At 40.2% G+C, this 25,613-nt stretch overlaps 5 protein-coding genes across 6 annotated transcripts in view; 1 reads left to right on the top strand and 4 right to left on the bottom strand.

Moving 5' to 3' along the window:
• LOC140946002 (uncharacterized) overlaps nucleotides 1-25,167 on the top strand; it is a 49,148-nt gene extending 23,981 nt beyond the window's left edge. The window contains exons 1-2 of one of the 2 annotated variants that reach the window (XM_073395064.1): nucleotides 16,571-16,811; nucleotides 23,800-25,167. In XM_073395064.1, coding sequence (XP_073251165.1) covers nucleotides 16,803-16,811; nucleotides 23,800-24,618 — 828 coding nt within the window. In that variant the 5' untranslated portion in view covers nucleotides 16,571-16,802 and the 3' untranslated portion in view covers nucleotides 24,619-25,167. Of the gene's footprint in view, nucleotides 1-16,570; nucleotides 16,812-23,799 lie in introns of those variants that run through there. The other variant, XM_073395063.1, reaches the window with a different exon arrangement.
• LOC140946379 (beta-1,3-galactosyltransferase 1-like) lies at nucleotides 1,753-2,980 on the bottom strand. Its single transcript, XM_073395484.1, has one exon. The coding sequence runs from the start codon at nucleotides 2,831-2,833 to the stop codon at nucleotides 1,754-1,756; it is 1,080 nt and encodes a 359-aa protein (XP_073251585.1). The 5' UTR covers nucleotides 2,834-2,980; the 3' UTR covers nucleotide 1,753.
• Nucleotides 7,880-9,663, bottom strand: LOC140946445 (glycogenin-1-like). The gene has a single exon (XM_073395568.1). The coding sequence runs from the start codon at nucleotides 9,609-9,611 to the stop codon at nucleotides 8,466-8,468; it is 1,146 nt and encodes a 381-aa protein (XP_073251669.1). The 5' UTR covers nucleotides 9,612-9,663; the 3' UTR covers nucleotides 7,880-8,465.
• Nucleotides 15,213-16,322, bottom strand: LOC140946001 (beta-1,3-galactosyltransferase 5-like). Its single transcript, XM_073395062.1, has one exon. The coding sequence runs from the start codon at nucleotides 16,305-16,307 to the stop codon at nucleotides 15,228-15,230; it is 1,080 nt and encodes a 359-aa protein (XP_073251163.1). The 5' UTR covers nucleotides 16,308-16,322; the 3' UTR covers nucleotides 15,213-15,227.
• Nucleotides 17,501-19,902, bottom strand: LOC140946000 (glycogenin-1-like). Its single transcript, XM_073395061.1, has one exon. It carries the CDS (start codon nucleotides 19,840-19,842, stop codon nucleotides 18,706-18,708), a length of 1,137 nt encoding a protein of 378 aa, XP_073251162.1. The 5' UTR covers nucleotides 19,843-19,902; the 3' UTR covers nucleotides 17,501-18,705.
• Nucleotides 25,168-25,613: the final 446 nt, after the last annotated feature.

Genomic DNA, 25,613 nt, shown 5'->3' with positions numbered 1-25,613 from the left:
ATACACTATACACACTTATGTATCGGTATGCCTGTTTAATTATAAATAGCGATTCGTCATCATCCTCTTTATCATCCTCGTCAATGATGTGCAGGTCGTTGCATTGCTCTTGTATCCCTATTGTTTAGGAAAATGATGGGGAGGGGAGGGGGGGTCCTTATTGTAGGGGATCGCTTGTTTGATATTATGGCCTAGGGGGTGGGTGGGCGCTTGGAAGGTCAAGGTCTTGGGCGCTTGTTCGAGGGAATACGGTATATGTGTGTGACTGAGGGTGCCAGTTGCGAAGCACAGGATTTTAGAATGCAAGAAGAACGGTAAAGCCCTGGGGACGAGGATGGAATGTAAGGCAAGATACTGTCGGCCCCAGGGGACTTGTTTGGATTAAGTTTTTGCATGCTGCATTATGCAAATGACTACACTAACTGAACACTGTAATGTTTACGAGTTTCTTGGCAACAACACGGTCAATTAGGGCCTGTTTAAATGGAGGAGGGGGACCCCAGGTTGGTGGGGTAACCCGATTGTCCATAATAATCTCTCATTTTAATTTGATCACGTTTACATGATAGGTGGGGTGACCCGCCACATGTTACCTCACCTACCTGGGGTCCCCCACCTCCATGTAAACAGGCCCTTAGTCTGGTAATCATGGGGTTAATTAATCTGGCAATCACAGGGTTCCAAATACAGGGCAAATGTAAATTTGTTCGAGTTAAATACACTTTTTCTCTTTTATAATCTGTTATCGTAAAGTTTTGAATTCTTCTGCGAACGAGCGTCAGCTTAAAACAAACATTGAGAAAGGTTAAAAGTCAAAATCTAAACTCGAAAAAATTTACATTTGAAACTCCACGAATACCAGAATAATTGCGTAAACATTGATTTAGGTCATCAGTGTGGAATTTTTGTCGTTGAGGCGCCTCCCGTACCGACTATTTCCTCACGCGACATAATTAAGATTGATTGACATGCTTCGTCTTTCTTAAAGCTAAGGAAACCGCAAGTTCGCAAAGTCGGTTTTCAGGGTGGTTTTCAAGTCAATTGAAACTTTTCTTGAATCGTTTCAACTTTCCGATTTTAATGAGATGCAAAGTAAAATAACTTGAGATTTTATGTAGGCCTTCACACACGTAAAACTTAGTAGTTCTTAAATGTTACTTAACAGCCAAGTGTAAAGACTACCTTTGAACTGACTTGAGGCTCTCGATATTTTCCGACATTGGCTGTTAAACAAGGTCATGGTTTGAAGGTCGCGGCGGCACACCTCAACCCAAACATTCCTTGAGTGCCCCCCCCCCTCCCGGATTTCAGGGCGCTAAAGTACTGATTTGGGTAATTCAAATGTGGGTAAGCAAAATCTGCCAGCTCCATCGAAAGTGGTGACTTAGAAACTGTGAATGGATTCTCATATTTTATTCGAATTGTGGTCGTTTTGCCCGAAGGTGTTTCGTCCGGACGTAAGTCGATTCGCCCGATGACAAACAGCACTCTACAACACGGCTTATCAGAGATGTTTTTAGTTAAGCTTGGATTCTGTTGCTGCAATTGTTCAAAAAATGTCGAGCGGTCTGAACGATCTTATCGATCTCAATACTCACTTTTGAGAGACTGCAACTTACTGCACATAAAAACTGAAGTCTACATGTTCTTGATTAGCGATCGCTACGCTACGTCGATCTTTGATGCATATTTTGTGTGAAGTTTTCACTGGAAAAAGTTGTTGGCACTGTCATTCACGCTTATTCGACCTGTGTTACCTTTTTATTCTCAAGCGACACCTCCGTCGGCAGCAAAATGTCAAAAATATCATTAGAAATGTACAGGATAAAGACAACAAAAGTACAAGTTCCATGAATAGCGATATGCAAACGCTAGGAAGTTTTCCGTTCTTTGGAAGGGATTTTTTAACTTTATGGATATAGTTTATTTGTTCTGGGGTGAGAGAATCACCAATTCCTATCAATTCCTGGATTTGACACGTAGTTACGACATTGATAAGTTTGTGCATGTGATCCAATTGTTGAAATCCTTGTATTTCGACTGGGTTTATGTCTAGCTGGAAGGCTAAAAGCCCTATGTAAGCATCATCGGGTCCAATTCTTTTAATATGTCTTGAAAATCCCACCATCTTGGGAATCAAATTCCATGACAGGACAAACATTGAGCCTTTGCAAAACATCGGGTAATGCTCCAGTGAGAGATCATCTTTTTTAACATAATGTCGATGAGTCTTGTCTCTGACAACTTCTCCCTGATAGAGAATACCACCATAGAGAGAATGTTCATCACTTCGTTTAATCAACCACTCAATTAGCTTCGGAATTTCGATATAAACATCATCGTCCGTTTTGAGAACATAGGAACACTTAATTTTGGATGCCCACTGGAATGCCATCAGAAGTTTGATGACAATATTTCGATATTCGTCTTTGTAGTCACCGATAAGTAAGTCTCTTCGGCTTCTGTGCTCTGCCATTATGACCTGGTTCATTTCAGCGTTCTGTGGTTTGCCCATTACGAACACTACTTTCCATATAACATCGTTTGGCACACGAGTTTCCTCAACATTGCCCCAAGTCTTCCGTATCACATCTCTCCTTCCCGCGTTTACCCGTTTGTTAGGTGAAGAAGAAACGATAACAAGCAAAAACATGGGTTGCTCGAGGTATAGATGAGGTTCCTCAACCGGAGATAAGATGGAGAGACTATCTTTTTGATTTCTTAAATCAATCCATTTGATGCTTGGTGGGAAAAGGCGCCTGAAATTCTTCAGGCAAAATACCAAAACTAATACTACAGCAACCCATAATAGTCGGCGACGAAATTGTCGCATGTCAAAACGGCGAGTTCTTGTCCTTCATGCAGTAATTTAGATAAGAGCTGGTAGTGACACTCACCCGATGCTACAGCGACAGTAGTCAATTTAAAAGCTTATCTGAACAGTTCCTGTCCTTGCGATTAGAGCTTCTATTTTCGTTTCGCTTGGTCTATTCCGTCGAAACCACACGTTTTTATATTGAAATTTGGCAAAAGAGTTACTCAAATAAAGTTCCTGTACATGACCTATTGTGTAATTAAAAGTGTTAAGACGTCGTGAAGTTTGGGTTTTGGCTACTTGTTCCTTTTTTATTTAGACCAATCAGGTAAAAGGAACTAGCAATGATTATTCAAGCAGCCAATGAGATTTTTGTGCCTAGGTGCGTCATCCACTAAACTTTCGGTTATCCCTCTCATATTTCTCACGAATTCTCTGACGAGGCGGGTTATAGTTTTGCACCTGCGGTTTTACCTGTACCAGTATCAGAAGCAATCGAATATACCATTTTTATAACTGCAGGGAATGACAAGCTACGATGTTTGAGGTAATATTTTTGCACAACTTAATTGATTATCAGGATTATCGCTCTTGTTTTTGTTTTTGCTTTGTTTTGTTGCTACCTTGCAAGCAGAGATTTCTCTCTTGCATGGCTATTAGCGTTTACAAAGTCGTTCGTGTCGCTTGTCATTCGCGTGCTCTAATTGGTTTGTTTTCTCCCGGGGCGTATGAAACAAACCAACTAGAGATCTTCCACATAACTCCAACTAGAGGCACTATAGTGCAAAAGTCCACAAAATATGTAAAACTGACGCGGAGTGTTTTTCCATGGGTAACGTTTCCGGAACTTGTTTACTGTGGGTAATGTCGACCGAGATATCGGTCGATATAGCGGTCGATATAGCGGTCGACACTCGGTCGATAGTCGGTCGACACTCGGTCGACAGTCGGTCGATACTCGGTCGACACTCGGTCGATACTTGGTCGACGCTCGGTCGACAGTCGGTCGATATAGCCGTCGATAGTCGGTCGATAGTCGGTCGATAGTGGGTCGACACTCGGTCGAGACACGGTCGATAGTCGTTCCAGGTGTGTCTCGGCCGATATAGCTTTTCGTTCACCGACACTTCGACGACTTTTCGCCGACACTTCGCCGACATTACACCGACATTTCGCCGACACTTCGCCGATAGTTGGTCGATAGTTGGTCGATACTTGACCGATGTATCGGTCAGTAATTGGTCGACACTCCGTCGATGGTCGGTCGACACTTAGCATTTCCTACATTTTTTAGCTTGGAAAACAAGGAATTAGAAAGCATTTTCTAGCTTGGACCTAACTGTTTTTTTATATTGTGTTTCTGCTTTTTTAATTTCAAACTTCAATGTACTTAGCCAAAATTCCGGATTAATAGCTATTAGCTAGTCATTTATCTAGCCTTTTCTTTTAATTCATGTGAAGGGGATTTCGCCTATCTGTATCGATGCCCACCACCTTTTCGCAGACGTTTCCTCCCCTCGTTTTTTTTTCAGGGGTGGGAGTCTCGCTACGCGTAGCCGGCTGGAATTGAATCATGAAGAAGTCCGCTAAGTGAGAATGATAGGCCTTCAGCTTCTTGTTATGTGATTTATTCCCACCGTGTAAGGCCTATATCTGGCTGATTTTTCCTATGCCGAGAATTTTTCAACCGACTCAGAACTACATTGATGAAAAAATGTATTTACAGTTCATTTTTTTAAACTTGTTTTTCCTTAACAAGTTAAGATAATATTAATGTTAACGCGGCGCATACTGTTTTCCTTTTCGTGGATGACCAAAAGTGACTTACCATTCAATATTAATTTCTGTATACGCATGGTCGTCTCTATTTTGAACAAAATATAAATATAAAGCGAAAGGACAGAGCAAAAGGACAGGATAATGTAATGAGAACGTAGCGTATCCCACAATAAATGAATGTGTTCAGTCTGCTGGATATTTTTGTCACCTTCCTCGGCACATTATCAGCGCGTTTTATCAATAACTGATCATTAAACAAAGGACTGTTCCCGTCTTCAATACAGAAATATATAAGTTTAATTTGTGGTCTCTGCACAAGCGAGAACTTGGCGTGATGAAGCAGGTCAAAGCCCGATAATAAAAGATGTGTATTCCTCGCTCTTAAAGCATGTCATGAACAGTAATTAATGACGTCTTTGCTTAAAAAAAAAGCCATTGGACTCACCTGATAAATTAACACACGACTGATATTCGAACGACAGTTAACCGATATACCACCGACAGTTGACCGATATACCACCGACAGTTCACCGATATACCACCGACAGTTGACTGATATACCACCGACAGTTGACCGATATATCACCGACATATGACCGATAGCAAGTCGAGGTGCGTCGTCGAAATATCGACCGATACTCGGTCGATAGTCTATCTCACTATCGACCGACTATCGACCGACTATCGACCGACTATCGACCAACTATCGACCGACCATCGACCGACTATCGACCGACCATCGACCGACTATCGACCGACTATCGACCGACTATCGACCGACTGTCGACCGACTATCGACCGACTGTCGACCGCTATATCGACCGCTATGTCGACCGATATCTCGGTCGACATTACCCACAGTAAACAAGATCCACGTTTCCTTTATTTGCGGCAGGCACGAATAGAACCATCAAATAAAAGACGTATTGTGTGACAAAAAGCCTTTTATTTTCAGAGTTTTCGCTTACAAATACTATCAACTGAAAAAAACGAACAAAAGGAAATTGGCAGTTCAATATTTCGCATGTTTAGTCCTCGTCGCTACTGTCGCTATCGAATTTATCTAAGATGCGTTCTATTTCGCTCATCATTTTCACAGCCTTGCCACACATCTCTTTGTGCGCTATGTAGCCCTCCTGCGATGTCCGCTGTCGCTACCTGGAGCACTTTTTCTTAGGTTGTTGCTGTTTTCGCTCAGCCGGTGCGGGGTGGCTTCCCCTGGGAGATCAGCATTGGCATTGGTGCCTGAACTACATGTATCTTCTTTCAGACATGCTGCCTGGCTAAATTTCGCGGGTTTCGCTTTTCTGGTAACTTCTTCGCGTATCGCATCCTGTTATCCACAATAGTCTGTGACATCGCCGTCTTGCTTCTACTTGTCGTGGCAGTCAGTTGTTTAACTTTTTGGAGGCTTTGGGAACAATTCGTGTAATCCTTTTTATCGATGATTGTCTTGGGATATAACGATAGTATGCCCTGATGCTTTCGTTCTTCAGAGTAAAATTTCAAGCCGGTCAGTGTTTGATGATGTATGATGACCGATATTGATATATCAGACACACGTGAGTTGCTTGTCTCTGTAACAAGTAATTTTGTAGATAACGCGAAATAAAAATCTTTCCAAAAATTGAATTTTTTCGATCCTTCAGTCTTAAAAATAATGTCTACGTATGTGAGATGCCGTCGAGGTTCGAAAAGAATGTCAGAGGAAAATTGGGAACATGTTAGCGTCTTAAAGCGTTCGCAAAAAAGAAGTGCATTTTCGGTCTGCTTAAAGTATCTTTTGAAGCTCCGGCCAGGTTTTGTTTTAACTTCTTCTACAATCTTTGACTCGCCGGTAAAAAAAATCGCGCTGCGCTGCCCTACAAATGCCTCGAGGCCGCACAGGGATTACCAGGGAAAGAAAACAAAAAGCTTACCCGTGCGTCGAAAAGATCATTTACATATTTTGTGGATCTTTCTACTATTGTGACATATTAGCATATGGTGTTGCAGTTATGTGAAAGATCTCTCCTAATAATAATAATAATAATAGTAATAAAACGTTTTCGGATGGGAACTTGAAAGCTAGAATTTCAGCTAGGTCTCCAAAAAGCTGTGAAGCATTCCATCACATCTCAAGCAGTAGCTGCACTAAGGAATATTACCCATAATAAAAGTCTCAGTTAAGTGGAGTTTAAACACTGTTTACGCTGTTACGTTCACAACTAAATTGCATACTTGTACTACACATACGAGGTGAAAATATTAAAATGTACACACATACATACACATACACACACCCATACATACACAACTTCACAGGAGTTCAGGCTTCGTTTATTGCGACAGTGCTGTTTCGTATGGTCCGAAATTATAGGACCACACTCATCAGGCAACTTCAACGATGTATGTATTTACATTTTCTTGAACTTGATTTGAGTGTATTTCAGAGAGCGCTCAACTTATAGAGGTAAAGTTCAAAGAACGTTACAGAAACCACGCATCTTCCTTCCGACATCAAAACAAGAGGCACGAAACTGAATTATCAAAGCACATATGGACACTCAAAGACAACAAAAAGCCTTTGAACCTAAAGTGGAAAATCATTAAACAGTGCAAATCTTACAACAACATTACTAAGAAATGTAATTCATGTCTTTTTGAAAAATTCATAATCATCTGTTAAAAAGATCTCTGCAATCTGAACAAGCGAAACGAGTCAGCAAGTTCATGCCCCCACAGAATTAGATACCTCCTCAAGTACTTTATGATAAAGTAATACAATCTCCAAAATTATAAATAGCAATCACATGATTTATATGGTGAAATAACGCTGTTTTTATATATCTCATAGCAACTGTATTTCTGCTTTTTTTTTGCGTTGTTGTAATCTAACGGTCAGTCGATGATATTATCTGATGAGTGTGGTCATCTTTTGGCCGCACGAAACAGAGCTGTGGTAATAAGACGATGCACTACCACTGAAGTGGGGGGGGGGGGGGGGGTTACTGCCATATATGAGCTTTGTAGGTATGTACCGCTGTGAAGGGTATAGTTTTCCCAGTTAACTCTGGAATAGGGTATATGAATCAGAGAGTTTGGTATAGAATAGGGAATCATTTTCCAGGCTATCATCTTCAAATGGTTAGAGATTTAGTGTAGACTAGGGAAACCTACATACATACTTACATACTTGTATTCTGGGTAGAACGTATTTCGTAGAGCGCTCAATTCATTTAATTGAAGAGCATAGACTATTAATAATCACAGGAGTTCAGGCTTCAGGAGTAATCATTGATCGTTGAAGTTGCCTGATGAGTGTGGTCCTACAATTTCGGACCATACGAAACAGCACTGTCGCAATAAACGATCAATGATTACTCCTGAAGCCTGAACTCCTGTGATTATTAACACTTACATACTTACATATACTTTATTTAATCTCGAATTTAGAGTAGCTAAAGATGAACTAGTATCTTCGAGTTCAAGTATAGTTCTAAATACTACCAAAATTGCGAAATTAACAACATTCTAAAATTTTAAACTACTAAAAGGAGTCATATACTGTAGTATCTTGCGCTTGAAATCCGAAAAGTTAGAAATTCGAAAAAAATCCGGAGGAGAGTTCCATAGTTTTGAAACCATGCACGAAAAGGATTGAAGACCATAAGTAGTAATTTTTAGAGACGGTAGAGACAAAACATAATTGCCGTGTAGACTATAGGATGTAGACCGGACTGTAAACATATATCTTAGATAGCCTGGATAGCAGGTAAAAAAAAAGAAGCTCTTGCACAATATAATCAAGAAATTCTGAAGGCGTCTTGACAGTGTGAAGTAAAACAAATCTGACAAAGTATTTAAGCATATTCACAATGGCTAAATGTAATTATTCACTAAGCAAGCCTCCTGAAAGTTGATGACGTTTTGGCGTGTGAAGGACGTTGTTGTTCCACCAGTTTTCTAAGTTGTACTGCTGAATAAGTTCATAGAAATTTTTCCAGAAAAGTAACGTCATATCATCGACAGTTATGATGGGACCGTCAAACTTACTCGCCTCCTTTCTACTTGGACGACATTCTGACGTCCATGGCTTTGGAGGTCGACAGCAGGCATAGTGGAATGACATCATGGGCCGAAAGATTATCCGCCTGATGTTGTACGCATACGGAAGTTCTTTCCAGCCACTGTCTGCATAAAACTCATTGAGCAATTCCTGATCCGTTGGGCAGGTGTCTTTTTCTGTTGTCTCCCGCCATTGTTTCATGATTTCTTGGTAGGTTTTCAAATCTCTCTTGAACACAAGAAGCCCTGCGTTGAAACAAGGATCCAAAACACCAGGTCTGGAGCAAGGGGCGGCGGCAAAGTGTTCTGGAATCTCAAAGAGTTCGTCGATGTTAGATATCAGCATGTAATCAGCATCAACATAAATCATTTTGGAAAAGTCTGTGTAGTTCCACGCGTGAAATCTTGTGTGTGTTCCCTTAATTCTGTGTCCTAGAGGTCTTCCGAAAAGTCCGCTATTTCGATCTCCACCAACCTTAGCATCCATCCAGTCACAATGCATTTCTTCGACCAAACGAGTCTTCCAGCCGACGCTCTGAAGCGCCTTTCTCGTATTCTCACTGACATCTTTTGAAATTAGCGCAATCATATTCGTGTGACAAGAAAATGTTCGAATGGAATTACCGAGAACCAAAGCGGGAACGACAAAGTCATTATTAACCATAACGGTGAGCCAGGCTACATTTTTTCGAGACCTGACGTTAGTCTCTTTACACCACCGTTGGCGAAAACGTCTTTCCAGTTGATAGAACTTCCATTCTTTGCGAGCAAGCAGCAATTCGTTGTCCAAACTCTTCTGTTTATCATTGATGATTTGGAAAGAAACTATGTTCACAAATTTGTACGAGTAAGGAACCAGAATGGGCCTCCAAACAACGACGCAAAAAGCGAAAACAACTATCGGAATGCAAATCGAGACACAAATTCGTTTTTGAGATTTTTGATCTATTGATTCGGTTTTATTGCTCATTTTCGATGCCTCCGTTGTTCGGCGACAAAGTTCAGTAATTGTCAAGTACCAATCACCCTCGGTTCAAGTCATCTCACAGTCACAATAGCCAAACAAACATCTAGTTTAGATTTTTACATCGCTAGATTTTTCTTAGTGTTATTGATCTTCGTCTATTCTTATTTTGATTTTATTTTTCTTATTTTAGTTTCTTATTTACTTCATTATTGATTTTTTTCTTTCGTTTTAATATATACTGGATTATTGTAATTTTTGCACGTTCACGTTTAAACGAGTCTTGTACTCATCCGTGTAATGTGGATAAATATAATACCTAAATACCTATAGTACTCATTTATAGAGCAATTTTCGTATGACCTTGAAAAATTGTTTCTTTAAGTGTTCGTTATTTAGTCTTCAAGTTAATATCAATTATTTAGTCTTCAAGTTACTATCAATAACACGTGTAAAGCAGCCTATTAGTACATTACAAATGTAAGACAATAAGAAAGTATTTCAGTAACCAAGCAACCCAGACACTTGTTCATGCCCTAATGATTGGGCGCATTGACTACTGTAATAGTATTCTGTATGGGTTACCAGCTAAACAAATAGCAAAGTTACAACGGCTCCAGACAAATTCCGCAGCAAGACTTATTTTTAAGATTCCAAGGTTTTATCGCATCTCACCAATTCTGTGTACGCTTTATTGGCTTCCAGTAGAATTTAGGATTCATTTTAAGATTATTATAATTACTTTTAAAGCGATCCATGGACAAGCACTGGTATATCTACAAGAACTCATTAGCAAAAGGGAGGAAGAGAGATACAATTTAAGATCGTGTGCAATGGGAATCATGCTTCAAACGCCAAGAACTTTAACTAAAAAGACATTGGGTGACCGTGCTTTTTTTAGCTGCGGCACCTAAACTGTGGAATGGGTTACCATCACAAATACGAAATGAGTCCAATTTTAATAGGTTTAAAGGTTTACTTAAGATCCGTTTTTTTAGATTAGCTTTTTATTAGGATTTTTTTTTAAGGATTATGTATATATTATATTTTGATAGATCCATTGTTTTTTTTATATAATATTTTTAGTCTTTTTGGATAACTTATTAATGTTGACAATTTACTTTCATGTAATGCGCATTTGATCATATTTACATGTATTTTGCGCAATATAAATCTACCTGCAGTTTTGAAAACCGGGTTGCCTGAAATCTTAAGTCAAGTCCAGCACATTGCAGGCCATCTTTCAAAACTTAATTTGCTTAAAGCCCTGATACTTTTAGTGTAAAAATAACAATCTCGCTCTTCAGGACTAACCACCCTCACCTCTTAACCATGGGCTTCAAATAACTTCCTGGAAGTGACAGAAATCAGCGCAAATTCCAGAAAATTTGCACGAGGGGGGCAACAGTCCGTCCCGTAGGGACGGGCTGTTGCCCCCGTTGGCCCAGATAATATCTTTTGAGGGGGGCTTCCGTCAAACTAAGTGTCATGTTGTTGCACAGACACAGGGCTATCATCTGGTATGCATTTGGGGTAGCCTGGTTAAATTCCAGGGGGGTGGGGTTGTTGTAAAGACTATGCTTTGTGCTAGAGTGCAGATTCGCTGGGTTTTTGTACCTGGGCTTACCCCTGTCTTTCAAAGCTCAATGTCTCCCTCAAATTAAGGGGGGGTTGTGTCTGGCTGGGTGCCATGTTGTTGCACAGACACGGGGCTATCGTCTGGTATACATTTGGGGTAGCCTGGTTAAATTCCAGGGGAGTGGGGTTGTTGTAAAGTTTGATGTGTTTTTGCACTCTTATGCAGTTTGTTTGGGCTGTTTGCATGCAAGCAATGACCCACTCTGTTGATAATGTTCCTAGTCAGCAAGCAGTTGAACTGCTGGTTTTAGGACTTGGTTTTGTTGAGCAGTGTTGGCTTAGATTGTTTTTGGGAGACCAGCTTCAATTAAAAATGGGGTGAACTGGGGAATTGGCTTTGCAATCGGTGACACCGACACTAAAAATTGCTTCTTAAAATGCCTTATTTTCCAGATTAATGAGGAAAACTTCACTTTTGTTACTTTCAAGACAGATGATTCTATCAAATGGAAGCTCATGTATTCAATAATTTCTTTTTGAGGTGAGATTTTACTTTTCAAGTAACAAGGGCCATCAAATTAACAATCAGTGCGAGAGACTGACATTTTTTAGTAGCCCGGTTTTCAAAAAACCAGGTATAAATATTAAATTATTATTATTATTATTATTAATATTTGTTTCATCAGCCAATGGATGAAAAGGTCAAAACATGGCCTCTTCGTTTTCCCGCCAAAAAAAACCCCTAATATGCAGAAGGCATTGTTCGATTGGCCAATCGTGTTGCAGTGTGACGTCAAAACGAAGTATCGATTGATTTCTAGAAAGTTCTCGGGCATGAAGTTTTTTCACCCGAGCGTTCGCTTAACCAGCCAAACGCCACGCGCGTTTATATCCGTTCTATAAACCAATCAAATCGCTCTATTTTCGTTCGTCTGTTGTTTCTGTTTTATTTGCGCGTTTTCATTTCAAGGTCATACGAAAATCGCTCTATCTCTTTAAGGTACCTTTCCATTGTTTTGAACAGGTTGTTATTTTCAATAAAAGGAAGGGCAGGTCAATGACGTAGAACCTCACGCTCGCTCCTCTGCCTTCTTAAAACTTGAGAAGGTCTTGGAGCTCAGGCATTATCCTATATCTCAGTGATAGACTAAATAATGTATAGAAAAATTAGCCTGTGGAAAGAAGAAACTGTGATGACAAAGCGTATTTTAGCATAACAAATGAGTTGTTGTCTTTTGTTCACGTTGTCACGCCTTCATGGCACAGAAGAGAAGTACTTCAAATTTGTGGTTTTGTTAAAATTCAATTAAACCCCCAAGAAGCGGGGGGGGGGAGGGGGCGGGTATTCCTGGGAATTCTTGGTGGGGGCGTGCCGCCCGGTTCTCCAAATCCTGACCCCATTTCAGACCAAAATATGTCATTTTCTATACCCGTTTTCAGACCTGGCCTCTAAAATGCATACTCGTTTTCAGACCTGCCATATTAGAAATTATGGTATCATTACTTAGATTAAAAGACCAACAAAGATATTCCTTAAAAGCCATTTTGAATTCGTGTATATTTTCATTTAGAATTGAAACGACAAATATATATATATTCATGCTCTACCGTACCTGGAAAATCATACCCGATTCCAGACCAAAATGGGCAGAATGTATGGCACGAAATTTTACACGAAATTGTACACCTGGCTGGAGTTAAACACAATACGCACTGGTGTGGAGTTTGACTTTGGCTTGACCACAGCCAGATGAGGGATGTAGGATAAGAGACCAAACCATTTCTGTATCGCCTCCTCAGAGAGCTTTCTAGCAACACTGCCATCCAGGATATCCTCCAGCATATCCTCCATCTGTCTCCACCCACTGCTTGTCTTTGCTGAGAGTTTGCTCTGTCTTCCTAAGGGGAGCTGCATGATAATTGTTTGGTAGGGTGGATGGGTCCACTAGCCAAGGAGAGCTTGTTACCCAGCACTGATGCGCTATATCATACTCTAGATTCTCAGGAATCAACATGAACTCTTGCTCTTCCTTGAACGAATAGGTGTGACCAACAACTGGACACTTTCCACAACGACAACTACCACACCTCGGTGTGGTTTCTGTTCCTAGGTCTTCACCACAAATGTAGTTTTCCACTTTTCGTCTTACATACCTCCCTATGAGGGATTCTATCACACTTGTCTGATTTTTGGAGATAACATGCTTTTCACTGTTATTAAACACCTCCACTGGGGAAACACAATCAGGCTGAAATTCTGGGTGAGTGTGAAGATATGCCTTGCATGCTTCATGTTTAATCGCTGAATTGTGAATTGTACACACATTGTCCACGTAAACATAAAGTCAATATTTTAACCGTTTGTCAAAACAGTAGTTGTTAATCAAGCGTACAATAGTCCCCATACACTTTACACACTAATGTATCGGTATGCTTGTTTATAAATGGCGATTTGTCATCATCCTCTTTATCATCCTCGTCAATGATGTGCAGGTCGTTGCATTGCTCTTGTATCCCTATTGTTTAGGAAAATGATGGGGAGGGGAGGGGGGGTCCTTATTGTACAGGATCGCTTGTTTGATATTATGGCCTAGGGGGTGGGTGGGCGCTTGTTCGAGGGAATACGGTATATGTGTGTGACTGAGGGTGCCAGTTGCGAAGCACAGGATTTTAGAATGCAGAAAGGAGGGTAAAGCCCTGGGGATGAGGTTGGAGTGTAAGGCGAGATTCTGTCGGCCCCAGGGGACTTGTTTGGATTAAGGTTTTGAATACCGCATTATGCAAATGACCTCACTAGCTGAACACTTTGTAATGTTTACGAGTTTCTTGGCAACAACATGGTCAATTAGTCTGTACATTTACTCCAGTTCTTTCCCCCTTCCATCCCTGGCATTTTATGTCCCCCCCCCCCCCCCGAGCTTCGCGATACACGTATTTCTAGTTAATATGTTAGTCACGGGGTTCCAAATACAGGGCAAATGTAAATTTGTTCGAGTTAAATACTCTTCTTCTCATTTATAATCTGTTATTGTAAAGTTTTGAATTTTTTCTGCGAACGAGCGTCAGCTGAAAATCAAACATTGAGAAAGGTTAAAAGTCAAAATCTACACTCGAAAAAATTTACATTTGAAACTCCACGAATACCAGAATAATTGCGTAAACATTGATTTACGTCATCAGTGTGGAATTTTTGTCGTTGAGGCGCCTCCCGTACCGACTATTTCCTCACGCAACATAATTAAGATTGATTGACATGCTTCGTCTTTCTCAAAGCTAAGGTAACCGCAAGTTCGCAAAGTCGGTTTTCAGGGTGGTTTTCAAGTCACTTGAAACTTTTCTTGAATCGTTTCAACTTTCCGATTTAAATGAGGTGCAAAGTAAAATACTTGAGATTTTATGTAGGCCTTCACACACGTAAAACTTAGTAGTTCTTAAATGTTACTTAACGGCCAAGTGTAAAGACTACCTTTGAACTGATTTGAGGCTCTCGATATTTTCCGACATTTGCTGTTAAAACAGGGTCATGGTTTGAAGGTCGCGGCGGCACACCTCTACCCAAACATTCCTTGAAAGCTCCCCAACCCCCCCCCCCCCGGGTTTCAGGGTGCTAAAGTACTGATTTGCGTAATTCAAATGTGGGTAAGCAAAATCTGCCAGCTCCATCGAAAGTGGTGACTCAGAAACTGTGAATGGAGTCTCATATTTTTATTCGAATTGTGGTCGTTTCGCCCGATGACAAACAGCACTCTACAACACGGCTTATCAGAGATGTTTTTAGTTAAGCTTGGATTCTGTTGCTGCAATTGCTCAAAAAAGGTCGAGCGGTCTGAACGATCTTATCGATCTCAATAATCACTTTTGAGATACTGAAACTGACTGCTCATAAAAACTGAAGTCTACATGTACTTGATTAGCGATCGCTACGCTACGTCGATCTTTGATGCATATTTTGTGTGAAGTTTTCACTGGAAGAAAAAGTTGTTGGCACTGTCATTCACTCTTATTCATTTTTTCAGGCTTAAAGAACGTCCAAAACGACCTGTGTTACCTTTTTATTCTCAAGCGACACCTCCGTCGGCAGCAAAATGTCAAAAATATCGTTAACAATGTACAGGATAAAGACAACAAAAGTACAAGTTCCATGAATAGCGATATGCAAACGCTAGGAAGTTTTCCGTTCTTTGGAAGGGATTTTTTAACTTTATGGATATAGTTTATTTGTTCTGGGGTGAGAGAATCACCAATTCCTATCAATTCCTGGATTTGACACGTAGTTACGACATTGATAAGGTTGTGCATGTGACTAAATTGTTGAAATCCTTGTATTTCGACTGGTTTTATGTCTAGCTGGAAGGCTAAAAGCCCTATGTAAGCATCATCGGGTCCAATTCTTTTAATATGTCTTGAAAATTCCACCATCTTGGGAATCAAATTCCATGATAGGACAAACATTGAGCCTTTGCAAAACACCGGGTAATGTTCCAGGGAGAGATCATCTTTTTTAACATAATGTCGATGAGTCTTGTCTCTGACAACGTCTCCCTGATAGAGAATACCACCATAGAGAGAATGTTCATCACTTCGTTTAATCAACCACTCAATTAGCTTAGGAATTTCGATGTAAACATCATCGTCCGTTTTGAGAACATAGGAACACTTAATTTTCGATGCCCACTGGAATGCCATCAGAAGTTTGATGACAATATTTCGATATTCGTCTTTGTAGTCACCGATAAGTAAGTCTCTTCGGCTTCTGTGCTCTGCCATTATGACCTGGTTCATTTCAGCGTTCTGTGGTTTGCCCATTACGAACACTACTTTCCATATAACATCGTTTGGCACACGAGTTTCCTCAACATTGCCCCAAGTCTTCCGTATCACATCTCTCCTTCCCGCGTTTACCCGTTTGTTAGGTGAAGAAGAAACGATAACAAGCAAAAACATGGGTTGCTCGAGGTATAGATGAGGTTCCTCAACCGGAGATAAGATGGAGAGACTATCTTTTTGATTTCTTAAATCAATCCATTTGATGCTTGGTGGGAAAAAGCGCCTGAAATTCTTAAGGCAAAATACCAAAACTAATACCACAGCAACCCATAATAGTCGGCGACGAAATTGTCGCATGACAAAACGGTGAGTTCTTGTCCTTCATGCAATAATTTAGATAAGAGCTGGTAGTGACACTCACCCGATGCTACAGCGACAGTTGTCAATTTAAAAGCTTATCTGAACAGATCCTGTCCTTGCGACTAGAACGTCTAAATTCGTTTCGCTTAGTCAATTCGATCGAAACCACACGTTTTTATATTGAAATTTGGCAAAACAGTTACTCAAAGTTAGTTCCAGTGCACATAATTAAAGTGTGAAGGTTGCGTGACGTTTTGGTTTTGGCTACTTGAACCTTTTTTATTTACACCAATCAGGTAAAAGGAACTAGCAACGATTAATCAAGGAGCCAATGAGATTTTTGTGCCTAGGTGTGTCATCCATTAAACCTTCGGTCATCCCTCTCATATTTCTCACGAATTCTCCGAGGGGGCGGGTAATAGTTTAACAGTTACTAGTATCAGAAGCAATCGAATATACCATTTTTATAACTGCAGGGAATGACAAGCTACGATGTTTGAGGTAATATTTTTGCATAACTTAATTGATTAACAGGATTATCGCTCTTGTTTTTGTTTTTGTTTTTGTTTTGTTTTGTTGCTAACTTGCGAGCAGAGTTACAAAGTTCGTGTCGCTTGTCATTCGCGTGTTCTACTTGGTTTGTTTTCTCCCGGGGTGTATGAAACGAGCCAACTACGCGACTGACAAGCGACGCGAACGACTTTTAAATGCTAAGAGCCATGCAACAGAGAAATCTCTGCTCGTAAGGTGTTTTTCGCTGAAGTTAAGCAAATTTATAGACAAGCTCTCGGTTCCAATACCAATGCCAATAAAAAAAAACGTTTCCGGATGGGAACTTGAGGGCCAGTATTTCAGCTAGCTCTCCAAAAAGCTGTGAAGCGTTCCATCGCATCTCAAGCAGTAGCTGCACTGAGGAATATTAACCATAATAAAAGTCTCAGTTAAGTAGAGTTTAAACACTGTTTACGCTGTTATGTTCACAACTTAATGGAATGCTTGTACTACACATACGAGATGAAACATTCACGGTTGACACCGGAATCTACTACGAAAATATCAAAATGTACACACATACATACATGCATACACCAAACATAGATAACTTCACAGGAGTTCAGGCTTCAGGAGTAATCATCGTTTATTGCGACAGTGCTGTTTCGTATGGTCCGAAATTATAGGACCATACTCATCAGGGATCTTCAACGATGTATGTATTTACATATTCTTGAGCTTGATTTGAATGTATTTCAGGGAGCGCTCAACTCTTAGAGGCAAAGTTCAAAGAACATTACAGAAACCACACATCTTCCTTCCGACATGAAAACAAGAGACACGAAACTGAATTACCAAAGCACATATGGACACTCAAAGACAGCAAAAAGCCTTTCAACCTAAAGTAGAATACCATCAAACAATGCAAACCTTACAACAACTTTACTAAGAAATGTAATTTATGTCTTTTTGAAAACTTCATAATCATCTGTAAAAAGGATCTCTGCAATCTAAACAAGCGGAATGAGTCAGCAAGTTCATGCCCCCACAGAATTAGATACCTCCTCAAGAACTTTATGATAAAGTGATACAATCTCCCAAATTACAAATAGCAATCACATGATTTATATGATGAAATAACGCTGTTTTTATATATCTCAGAGCAATCGTATTTCCGCTTTTTTTGCCAGTTGTTGTAATCTAACGGTCAGTCATTGATATTACCCGATGAGTGTGGTCATCTTTTGACACACGAAACAGAGCTGTAGTGATAAAACCATGCACTACCTCTGAAGTCTTGAACCAGTTTATTGAACCAGTTGAACCAGTTTATTGAACCAGTTTATTGAACCAGTTTACATACATACATGCTCCTCTCAGAGTTGAGCGCTGTCCAAAATTTATTCTATTCAAGTTTAAGAACTACATACATACTTACACATACTTTATTTGACCTCGAATTTAGAGTAGCTAAAGATGAACTAGTATCTTCGAGTTCAAGTATAGTTCTAAATACTGCAAAAATTGTGAAATTAACAACATTCTAAAATTTTAAACTACTAAAAGGAGTCATATACTGTAGAATCTTGCGCTTGAAATCCCAAAAGATAGAAATTCGAAAAAAATCCGGAAGAGACTTCCATAGTTTTGAAGCCATGTACGAAAAGGATTGAAGACCACAAGTCGAGTAATTTTCAGAGAAGGTAGGGAAAAAACATAAGTACCGTGTAGACTATAGGATGTAGACCGGACTATATCTTAGAGAGCCTGGATAGCAGGTAAAAAGAACAAGCTCTCTGGTACAATATAATCAAGAAATTCTGAAGGCATCTTGGCAGTGTGAAGTAAAAGAAATCTGACATAGTATTTAAGGATATTCACGATGGCTAAATGTAATTATTCACTAAGCAAGCCTCCTGCAAGTTGATGACGTTTTGGCGTGAAGGACGTTGTTGTTCCACCAGTTTTCTAAGTTGTACTGCTGAATAAGTTCGTAGAAGTTTTTCCAGAAAAGCAACGTCATATCATCAAGAGTTATGATGGGACCGTCAAACTTACTCGCCTCCTTTCTACTTGGACGACATTCTGACGTCCATGGCTTTGGAGGTCGACAGCAGGCATAGTGGAATGACATCATGGGCCGAAAGATTATCCGCCTGATGTTGTACGCATACGGAAGTTCTTTCCAGCCACTGTCTGCATAAAACTCATTCAGCAGTTCTTGGTCCGTTGGGCAGGTGTCTTTTTCTGTTGTCTCCCGCCAGTGTTTCATGATTTCTTGGTAGGTTTTCAAATCTGGCTTGAACACAAGAAGCCCTGCATTGAAACAAGGATCCAAAACACCAGGTCGGGAGCAAGGGGCGGCTGCAAAGTGTTCTGGAATCTCAAAGAGTTCGTCGATGTTAGATATCAGCATGTAATCAGCATCAACATAAATCATTTTGGAAAAGTCTGTGTAGTTCCACGCGTGAAATCTTGTGTGTGTTCCCTTAATTCTGTGTCCTAGAGGTCTTCCGAAAAGTCCGCTATTTCGATCTCCACCAACTTTAGCATCCATCCAGTCACAATCCATTTCTTCGACCAAACGAGTCTTCCAGCCGACGCTCTGAAGCGCTTTTCTTGTATTCTCACTGACATCTTTTGAAATTAGCGCAATCATATTCGTGTGACAAGAAAATGTTCGAATGGAATTACCGAGAACCAAAGCGGGAACGACAAAGTCATCATTAACCATAACGGTTAGCCAGGCTACATTTTTTCGAGACCTGACGTTTGTCTCTTTACACCACCGTTGGCGAAAACGTCTTTCCAGTTGATAGAACTTCCATTCTTTGCGAGCAAGCAGCAGGTCGTTGTCCAAACTCCTCTGTTTATCATTGATGATATGGAAAGCAACTATCTTCACAAATTTGTACGAGTAAGGAACCAGAATAGGCCTCCAAACAACGACGCAAAAAGCGAAAACAACTAGCGGAATGCAAATCGAGACACAAATTCGTTTTAGAGATTTTTGATCTATTGATTCGGTTTTATTGCTCATTTTCGACGCCTCCGTTGTTCGGCGATAAAGTTCAGTAATTGTCAAGTACCAAGTACCCTCGTTTCAAGTCATTTCACAGTCACAATATCTAGAATAAACAACTAGTTTAGATTTTTATATCGCCAGATTATTGTAATTTTTGCACGTTCACGTTTACTCATCCGTGTAATGTAGATAAAAAAATACCTAAATTCCTATATCACTGTTAATCACTTTTATGCACCTTTCCATTGTTTTGAACAGGTTGTTATTTTCAATAAATGGAAGGGCAGGTCAATGACGTGGAACCTCACGCTCGCTCCTCTGCCTTCTTAATCACTTTTATGCACCTTTCCAATGTTTTGAACAGGTTGTTACTTTCAATAAATGGAAGGGCAGGTCAATGGCGTGGAACCTCACGCTCGCTTCTCTGCCTTCTTAATCACTTTTATGCAACTTTCCATTGTTTTGAACAGGTTATTATTTTCAATAAATGGAAGGGCAGGTCAATGGCGTGGAACCTCACGCTCGCTTCTCTGCCTTCTTAAAAATTGAGAAGGTCTCGGAGCTCAGGCATTATCCTATATCTCAGTGACAGACTAATAATGTATAGAAAAATTAGCCCGTGGAAAGAACAAACTGTGATGTCAAAGCGTATTTTAGAATAACAAATGACTTGTTGTCTTTTGTTCACGTTGTCACGCCTTCATGGCACAGAAGAGAAGTACTTCAAATTTGTGGTTTTGTAAAAATTCAATTAAACCCCAGGGAATAGTGGGGGAGGGGGGAAAGTATTCTTGGTGGGGGCGTGCCGCTCGGTTCTCCAAATCCTGACCCCATTTCAGACCAACATTTTCTCGAAAGTCCCGGTAACTTTTCGGGCTCGTAAAGGTGTTTTATGTTTGCCGTTTTGGCATTCAAGCTCAAAGTTTCAATAATTCTGAAAATAAAACAACAAGACTACCAGGTAACGCAGCAAAATTGACGGGTTTGTGAGTTAGGAACTATGCTACTTTTCAACAGGTTTTGATTGGAAAATTTGCCTTTGGGCCCGAAACGTTGCCGGATCTTTCGAGAAACAGGCCCCTGGCCTCTAAAATCCATACTCGTTTCAGGCCTACCATATAAGAAATGTTGGCGATTTTTTGTGTTTTGCGGGAACTAATGTTTGCGATGAGGACAGGTTGGGTTTTCTTGCTGGGAATTAATTTTTGCGATTTTCCAGAACGTACCCACCCAGCATTGATGATATTTTTGTTTTCATTGAGTGCGTGCAATAGAAATGAATATTTCCAAACAATAAACAAGTATTTCGTTGCATACCGTTTTTTTCTGAATGAAAGAGACAAGTTGTGATGAACAAACACGATTTCTTAGTGCTGTATTTTTGTGTAGCGAATTTAAGTTAGAGAATATTTACTCTGGAGTAAATTTTTGCGGGAAAAATGTTTGCGGTAATTTTCATTTGCGGGCGGATCGCTGGAAAAATCGCAAAAATCGCAAAAATTGGAACCCCCCGAAATTTTCGTGCCACGCGGTAGTTCCCCTATGGCTTATATAAGGGAGTACTCCACGGGAAAAATTCAATTAGTCCTTACTAGTTAAGGTACGGAAAAATGGTCAACACAAAACATGGCAATTGTCTTGCGGCATTGCTGCAAAACGAGTTAAACACATAGCGATCGATGTTGCGAGTTTTACCAACCACATCAAACCTTTGTTGCAACATAGGTTCATGTTTGATGTGGTTGGTAAAACTCGCTTTTTCTGGCCCGTTTTATAGAAGCTTTAGTACATTCTGCACGTCCAAAAATTTCTTCAGGAGCAACGACACTAAGTGATAGTATGCCACTGCCGATCAATCAATGGTTGACTGATCAAGTGAAAATTAATATATAAATTTAACCAGGGCTAAAAGCGAAGCTCTCGTTAATATGCTTATAGTTTACTGAAACAATTAAAAAGTGTAATGCTAAACGGCGACAACTACGAGAACGGCAAAAAATCAATAGGTCCAATGAACCAAAAAACAGTTTTGCACGTGCAGCACACTTTTTTGAACATTTCAACATACACTTTTTATGAACATTTCATGTTGAAAAATGTCGTCTGAATTCCTGTTCGCTTTTTTCATAATTTTCTTTCCCTCATTTATACCCTGGTGGCCGCTAGCATTTCTCGTTTTTTCACCTCCGCTGTGAAATTTTCATGTTTTCCATGCAAAAAACAAAATGGTCTCCTTTGTTGTTTATCTCTCGCTTTAGCTCTTTCTCTGTTATCCACGCTAACGTAGACATTTAAATTTAGTCGAAAAAAAGACTCGGCACTGTTGTTTTTTTTTCTCTCTCTAAAAGTCCCGGTGGCCATGCGACTTACCGTCCAAACGCGCGGACCGTGCTTGAAATGCGAAATTTTACGCCGGCTTACATGAATGCGGGGACGTATGGACGTATGGACAGATGATTTTGTCGCAACAAAAATTTCTTGGATGCATAGATAACCAAATTTTCTGTGGTTTTCCGCTATTAAAGTGTGCCTCACGTTAAGTGTCTGCATTAGCCTGTTTACAGTTATGGTTTAGACCAGGCCAGGCAGGCGGTTTACACACCTTTTTTGACGAGAATAGCACTGACCATAAAAGACTATTCAGAGCTACCAAGCAACTATACTTGCTAAGAAAGAGGAATTGTCGTTTCCTAATTATCACGACAAATCAAAACTAGCCGATGACATCGGCGGTTTTTTCGTTCGAAGGAAAGATAGAATTCGTTCTGATACTGATGCTGTAGACATCGATCCGAGCGTGCGCAATGCGCTACCTCCTGATCAGGAAGTAGATGCTGCGCATGCTTTTCATTCCTTTCAGCCTTCCTCGGAAAACGTGCTATAATCTCCGTCCAGCTAAACGGTCTTATCTTAAACTATCCTAGTTTAAAACTGAAAAAGATTTTAGGGTATCATGCTTTTTCATCTGCGGCCCCTAATTTATGGAAAAATCTGCCCCTTCGCATCCGTCTTGAGCCCAATTTTGAACGTTTTAAATCTTTACTTGAAACACGTCTTTTCAGACTAGCTTTTGATATGTAATGTTTTTAGCCTACAATGTAATGCACCTATCAAAGTAAACCCCGTGGGGGGGGGAGTGCGGGCAAGGGGTGGAGATTTGACAAATTTTAAAATTTTTTGATCAAATCCCCCAGGGTGGGAAACGAAAGGTCAATCAAAAGTGTCAAAAAAGCCCCCACCCTGGGGGAAAAATCTAAACAAACAATACCATAATACTATATAAAACGAATAAAAGAACATTTCAAAAGTACATTCTTACTACTTTTATTTAAGGTTAACGTAAGTTCCGTTAAATTACTCGCTGTAATTAAGTATTTTCTCTCTCCACTAGCATCTCTTATTTTGAACAACGTAATCGCTCCAGGAAGATTGACCGTGCTATTATAATAATGAAACGCAAAATGCTTTACAACATCTGCTCAACATGTCGGAACAGGTCGGATCAGTGACCCGTTAAAAGTCCTCTGACTTTCATGGTAAAATTCGATTTCAATCGTGGTTTACAATCAGATGGGAACTTGAAGATAAAAACTTTCTCAAAATAGACATTATCTGTTTAGATGACAGTGTAAAGTATCGGATTATGGCGATTAAAACAAATGAAAACTTCATGCTTTTCTCCAACAGCGTGACTTTCAGAAAGCCTCGAGGGACGGATTGATTGATGAATTGATACCAGGCTTCTATCGGTCAAAGTCAAATGTCCCGACCCCGGGGTCGCTTCGCACGATCAAAAGCCCGACATGGGGATAGTCTCAGGCATCAAATCCCCTCCCCTTGCCCGCACTCCCCCCCCCCCCCCCCACGGGATTTACATTGATAGGTGCATAATATATTTAGTGTTTTTATTAAAATTTTTAGCGCTGTTTTGTTGACAAAGGCGCAATTTTGTTTCCCGTTGTTTATTTTCAGGGCATGACCGACGACAAACGCCTGATGCGTGCTGTGAGCTTTCTTTCCTCGTGGAAGAGGGTACTGGTCTCCTGGGTTCATTGTAGAAGAAATAACCGCAAAAAAGCCGGAAAATATTTGCTGTTTACAATTGTTTGCCTGTTTATGTATCTAAAACTAAACGTAACGACTCCAGGAACATACACCGGGAATAAGCCCTGGAGTCCATCGCCCAGATGCAAGAATTCTGAACAAGACTTAAACCAGATGGTTCAACTGACGTACAAAGTACATTCAATATTAGAAAAAATGGCAATCGATTGCTGGCTTATGTACGGCTCTTTATGGGGACCTTTACGAGGTATCGAGGGTCCCCTTCCGTGGGACGACGATGTTGATCTTGCTATTAATGGCGATGGTCAATTCAGCCAAACGTCATTTGAAGAATTCAAAGCCATCTTTATGGTTCTTGGGCTGTCCGTGGAAAACAGACTGTGGCAGAGTTCGCTAATTGTTATCTCGGAAGGAGCCCAGTGGCCATCATTGGATTTGTTTGTGTTTTATAATTATAATGGAATGATGAGGAGACCTGGTATCGAGTCCTGGTTGATACCATTCAACTACAGACTTTATCATACATTCCCAGCTGACTTAGTCGAACAACCCTTGCCTAGAGTGAAGTTTGGATTCTTTAATATCTCAGTTCCCAGAAATGGCATTGAAATCATGAAACATTTGTATCCGTATAATTGGTGGAAAGTAGTGCGACCGATAGGTTGTGATAATGGTGAACTTACGCAACAGGACGGGAGAGGGAAGAAGACTGCAAACCTTGTGTGACAAGAGTAACAATAATTTTGTTTGCAATAACTTTTCGCCAAACTTCACTTTCCTTTAAACAGATCTTTTTGCAAAAGACCAGAAAACATTGATGTTAAGTGAAGATCACGACAAAACACGTAAGAAATAGCCTTGTCACGTTTGTTACACACGAGCGTTCTGCCGTCCTCTTCTTCCTGCCGTCCTGTTGCGTAAACTCACTAATTATCAGACTACTGAGCGTAATGTGTGAACAGAAGCCTTATTCGGTATGGTTTCGTGCCGGCGTAAGAGCTATCCTGTATAATGTGAACATAGCCTAATTACAAGTAAATTAGTAAGTGGATTTTTCATGTTCATAGTTGTGGCATTTGTCTCATCTTTTAAGTTTCGTTTTTGTTTCACTAAGAGAGTCAAGCTAGGGTAGTCTTGATTTTGTCCACATTGGTGTTTTCCTGTTTTGATCTTTTGATCTTAATTACTTGTACTTGAATTTTCCTTAGCTCGCGAATTTGCTTAATGCCATATTTGGAATATTCTTTGCTTGTCATCAAGGGCGGATTTACAAACTGGCCGAGGGGGCCGCGGCCACCCCTTTTTCTTTGAAATTTTGTATTATTTTTATTGAATTCTCAGAAAAACACAAAGTATCTAAAGTATATAGCTGGCAAGCGGGCAAGTGTCCCGGCCACCCCTTTCTGAATTTTCTGGATCCACCCCTTTCCATTGTCAGATGCTAGTGTGTCATAAGTGGTCGTGTTCGTGATGTTCGGGCTGACCTTGGTTCATTAGTCCCATTGAGGTTCCTGTTTGGTTTTGTTAACCAGCGTTTTAAAGTTTTTCGCAGATCATGTTTTTCACGTTTTAGTTTTTAACGAGTCCATACTACAGAGCAAGATCTGTCTCTAACGAATTTTTTAAAGCTAAGTTCTCTAGAGCCAATAAAATATCTGCCTTTTTCACGAGCATTGGTTCCCAAATTTGGAACTCTATTCCTTATTCAATTAAAACGCTCA

Source organism: Porites lutea, chromosome 8 (assembly GCF_958299795.1).
Source record: "Porites lutea chromosome 8, jaPorLute2.1, whole genome shotgun sequence".
In the NCBI taxonomy this organism is placed as follows: Eukaryota; Metazoa; Cnidaria; class Anthozoa; order Scleractinia; family Poritidae; genus Porites; species Porites lutea.
The sequence above is the reverse complement of the archived record's forward strand: the minus strand, read 5'-3'. Positions and strand labels throughout refer to the sequence as shown.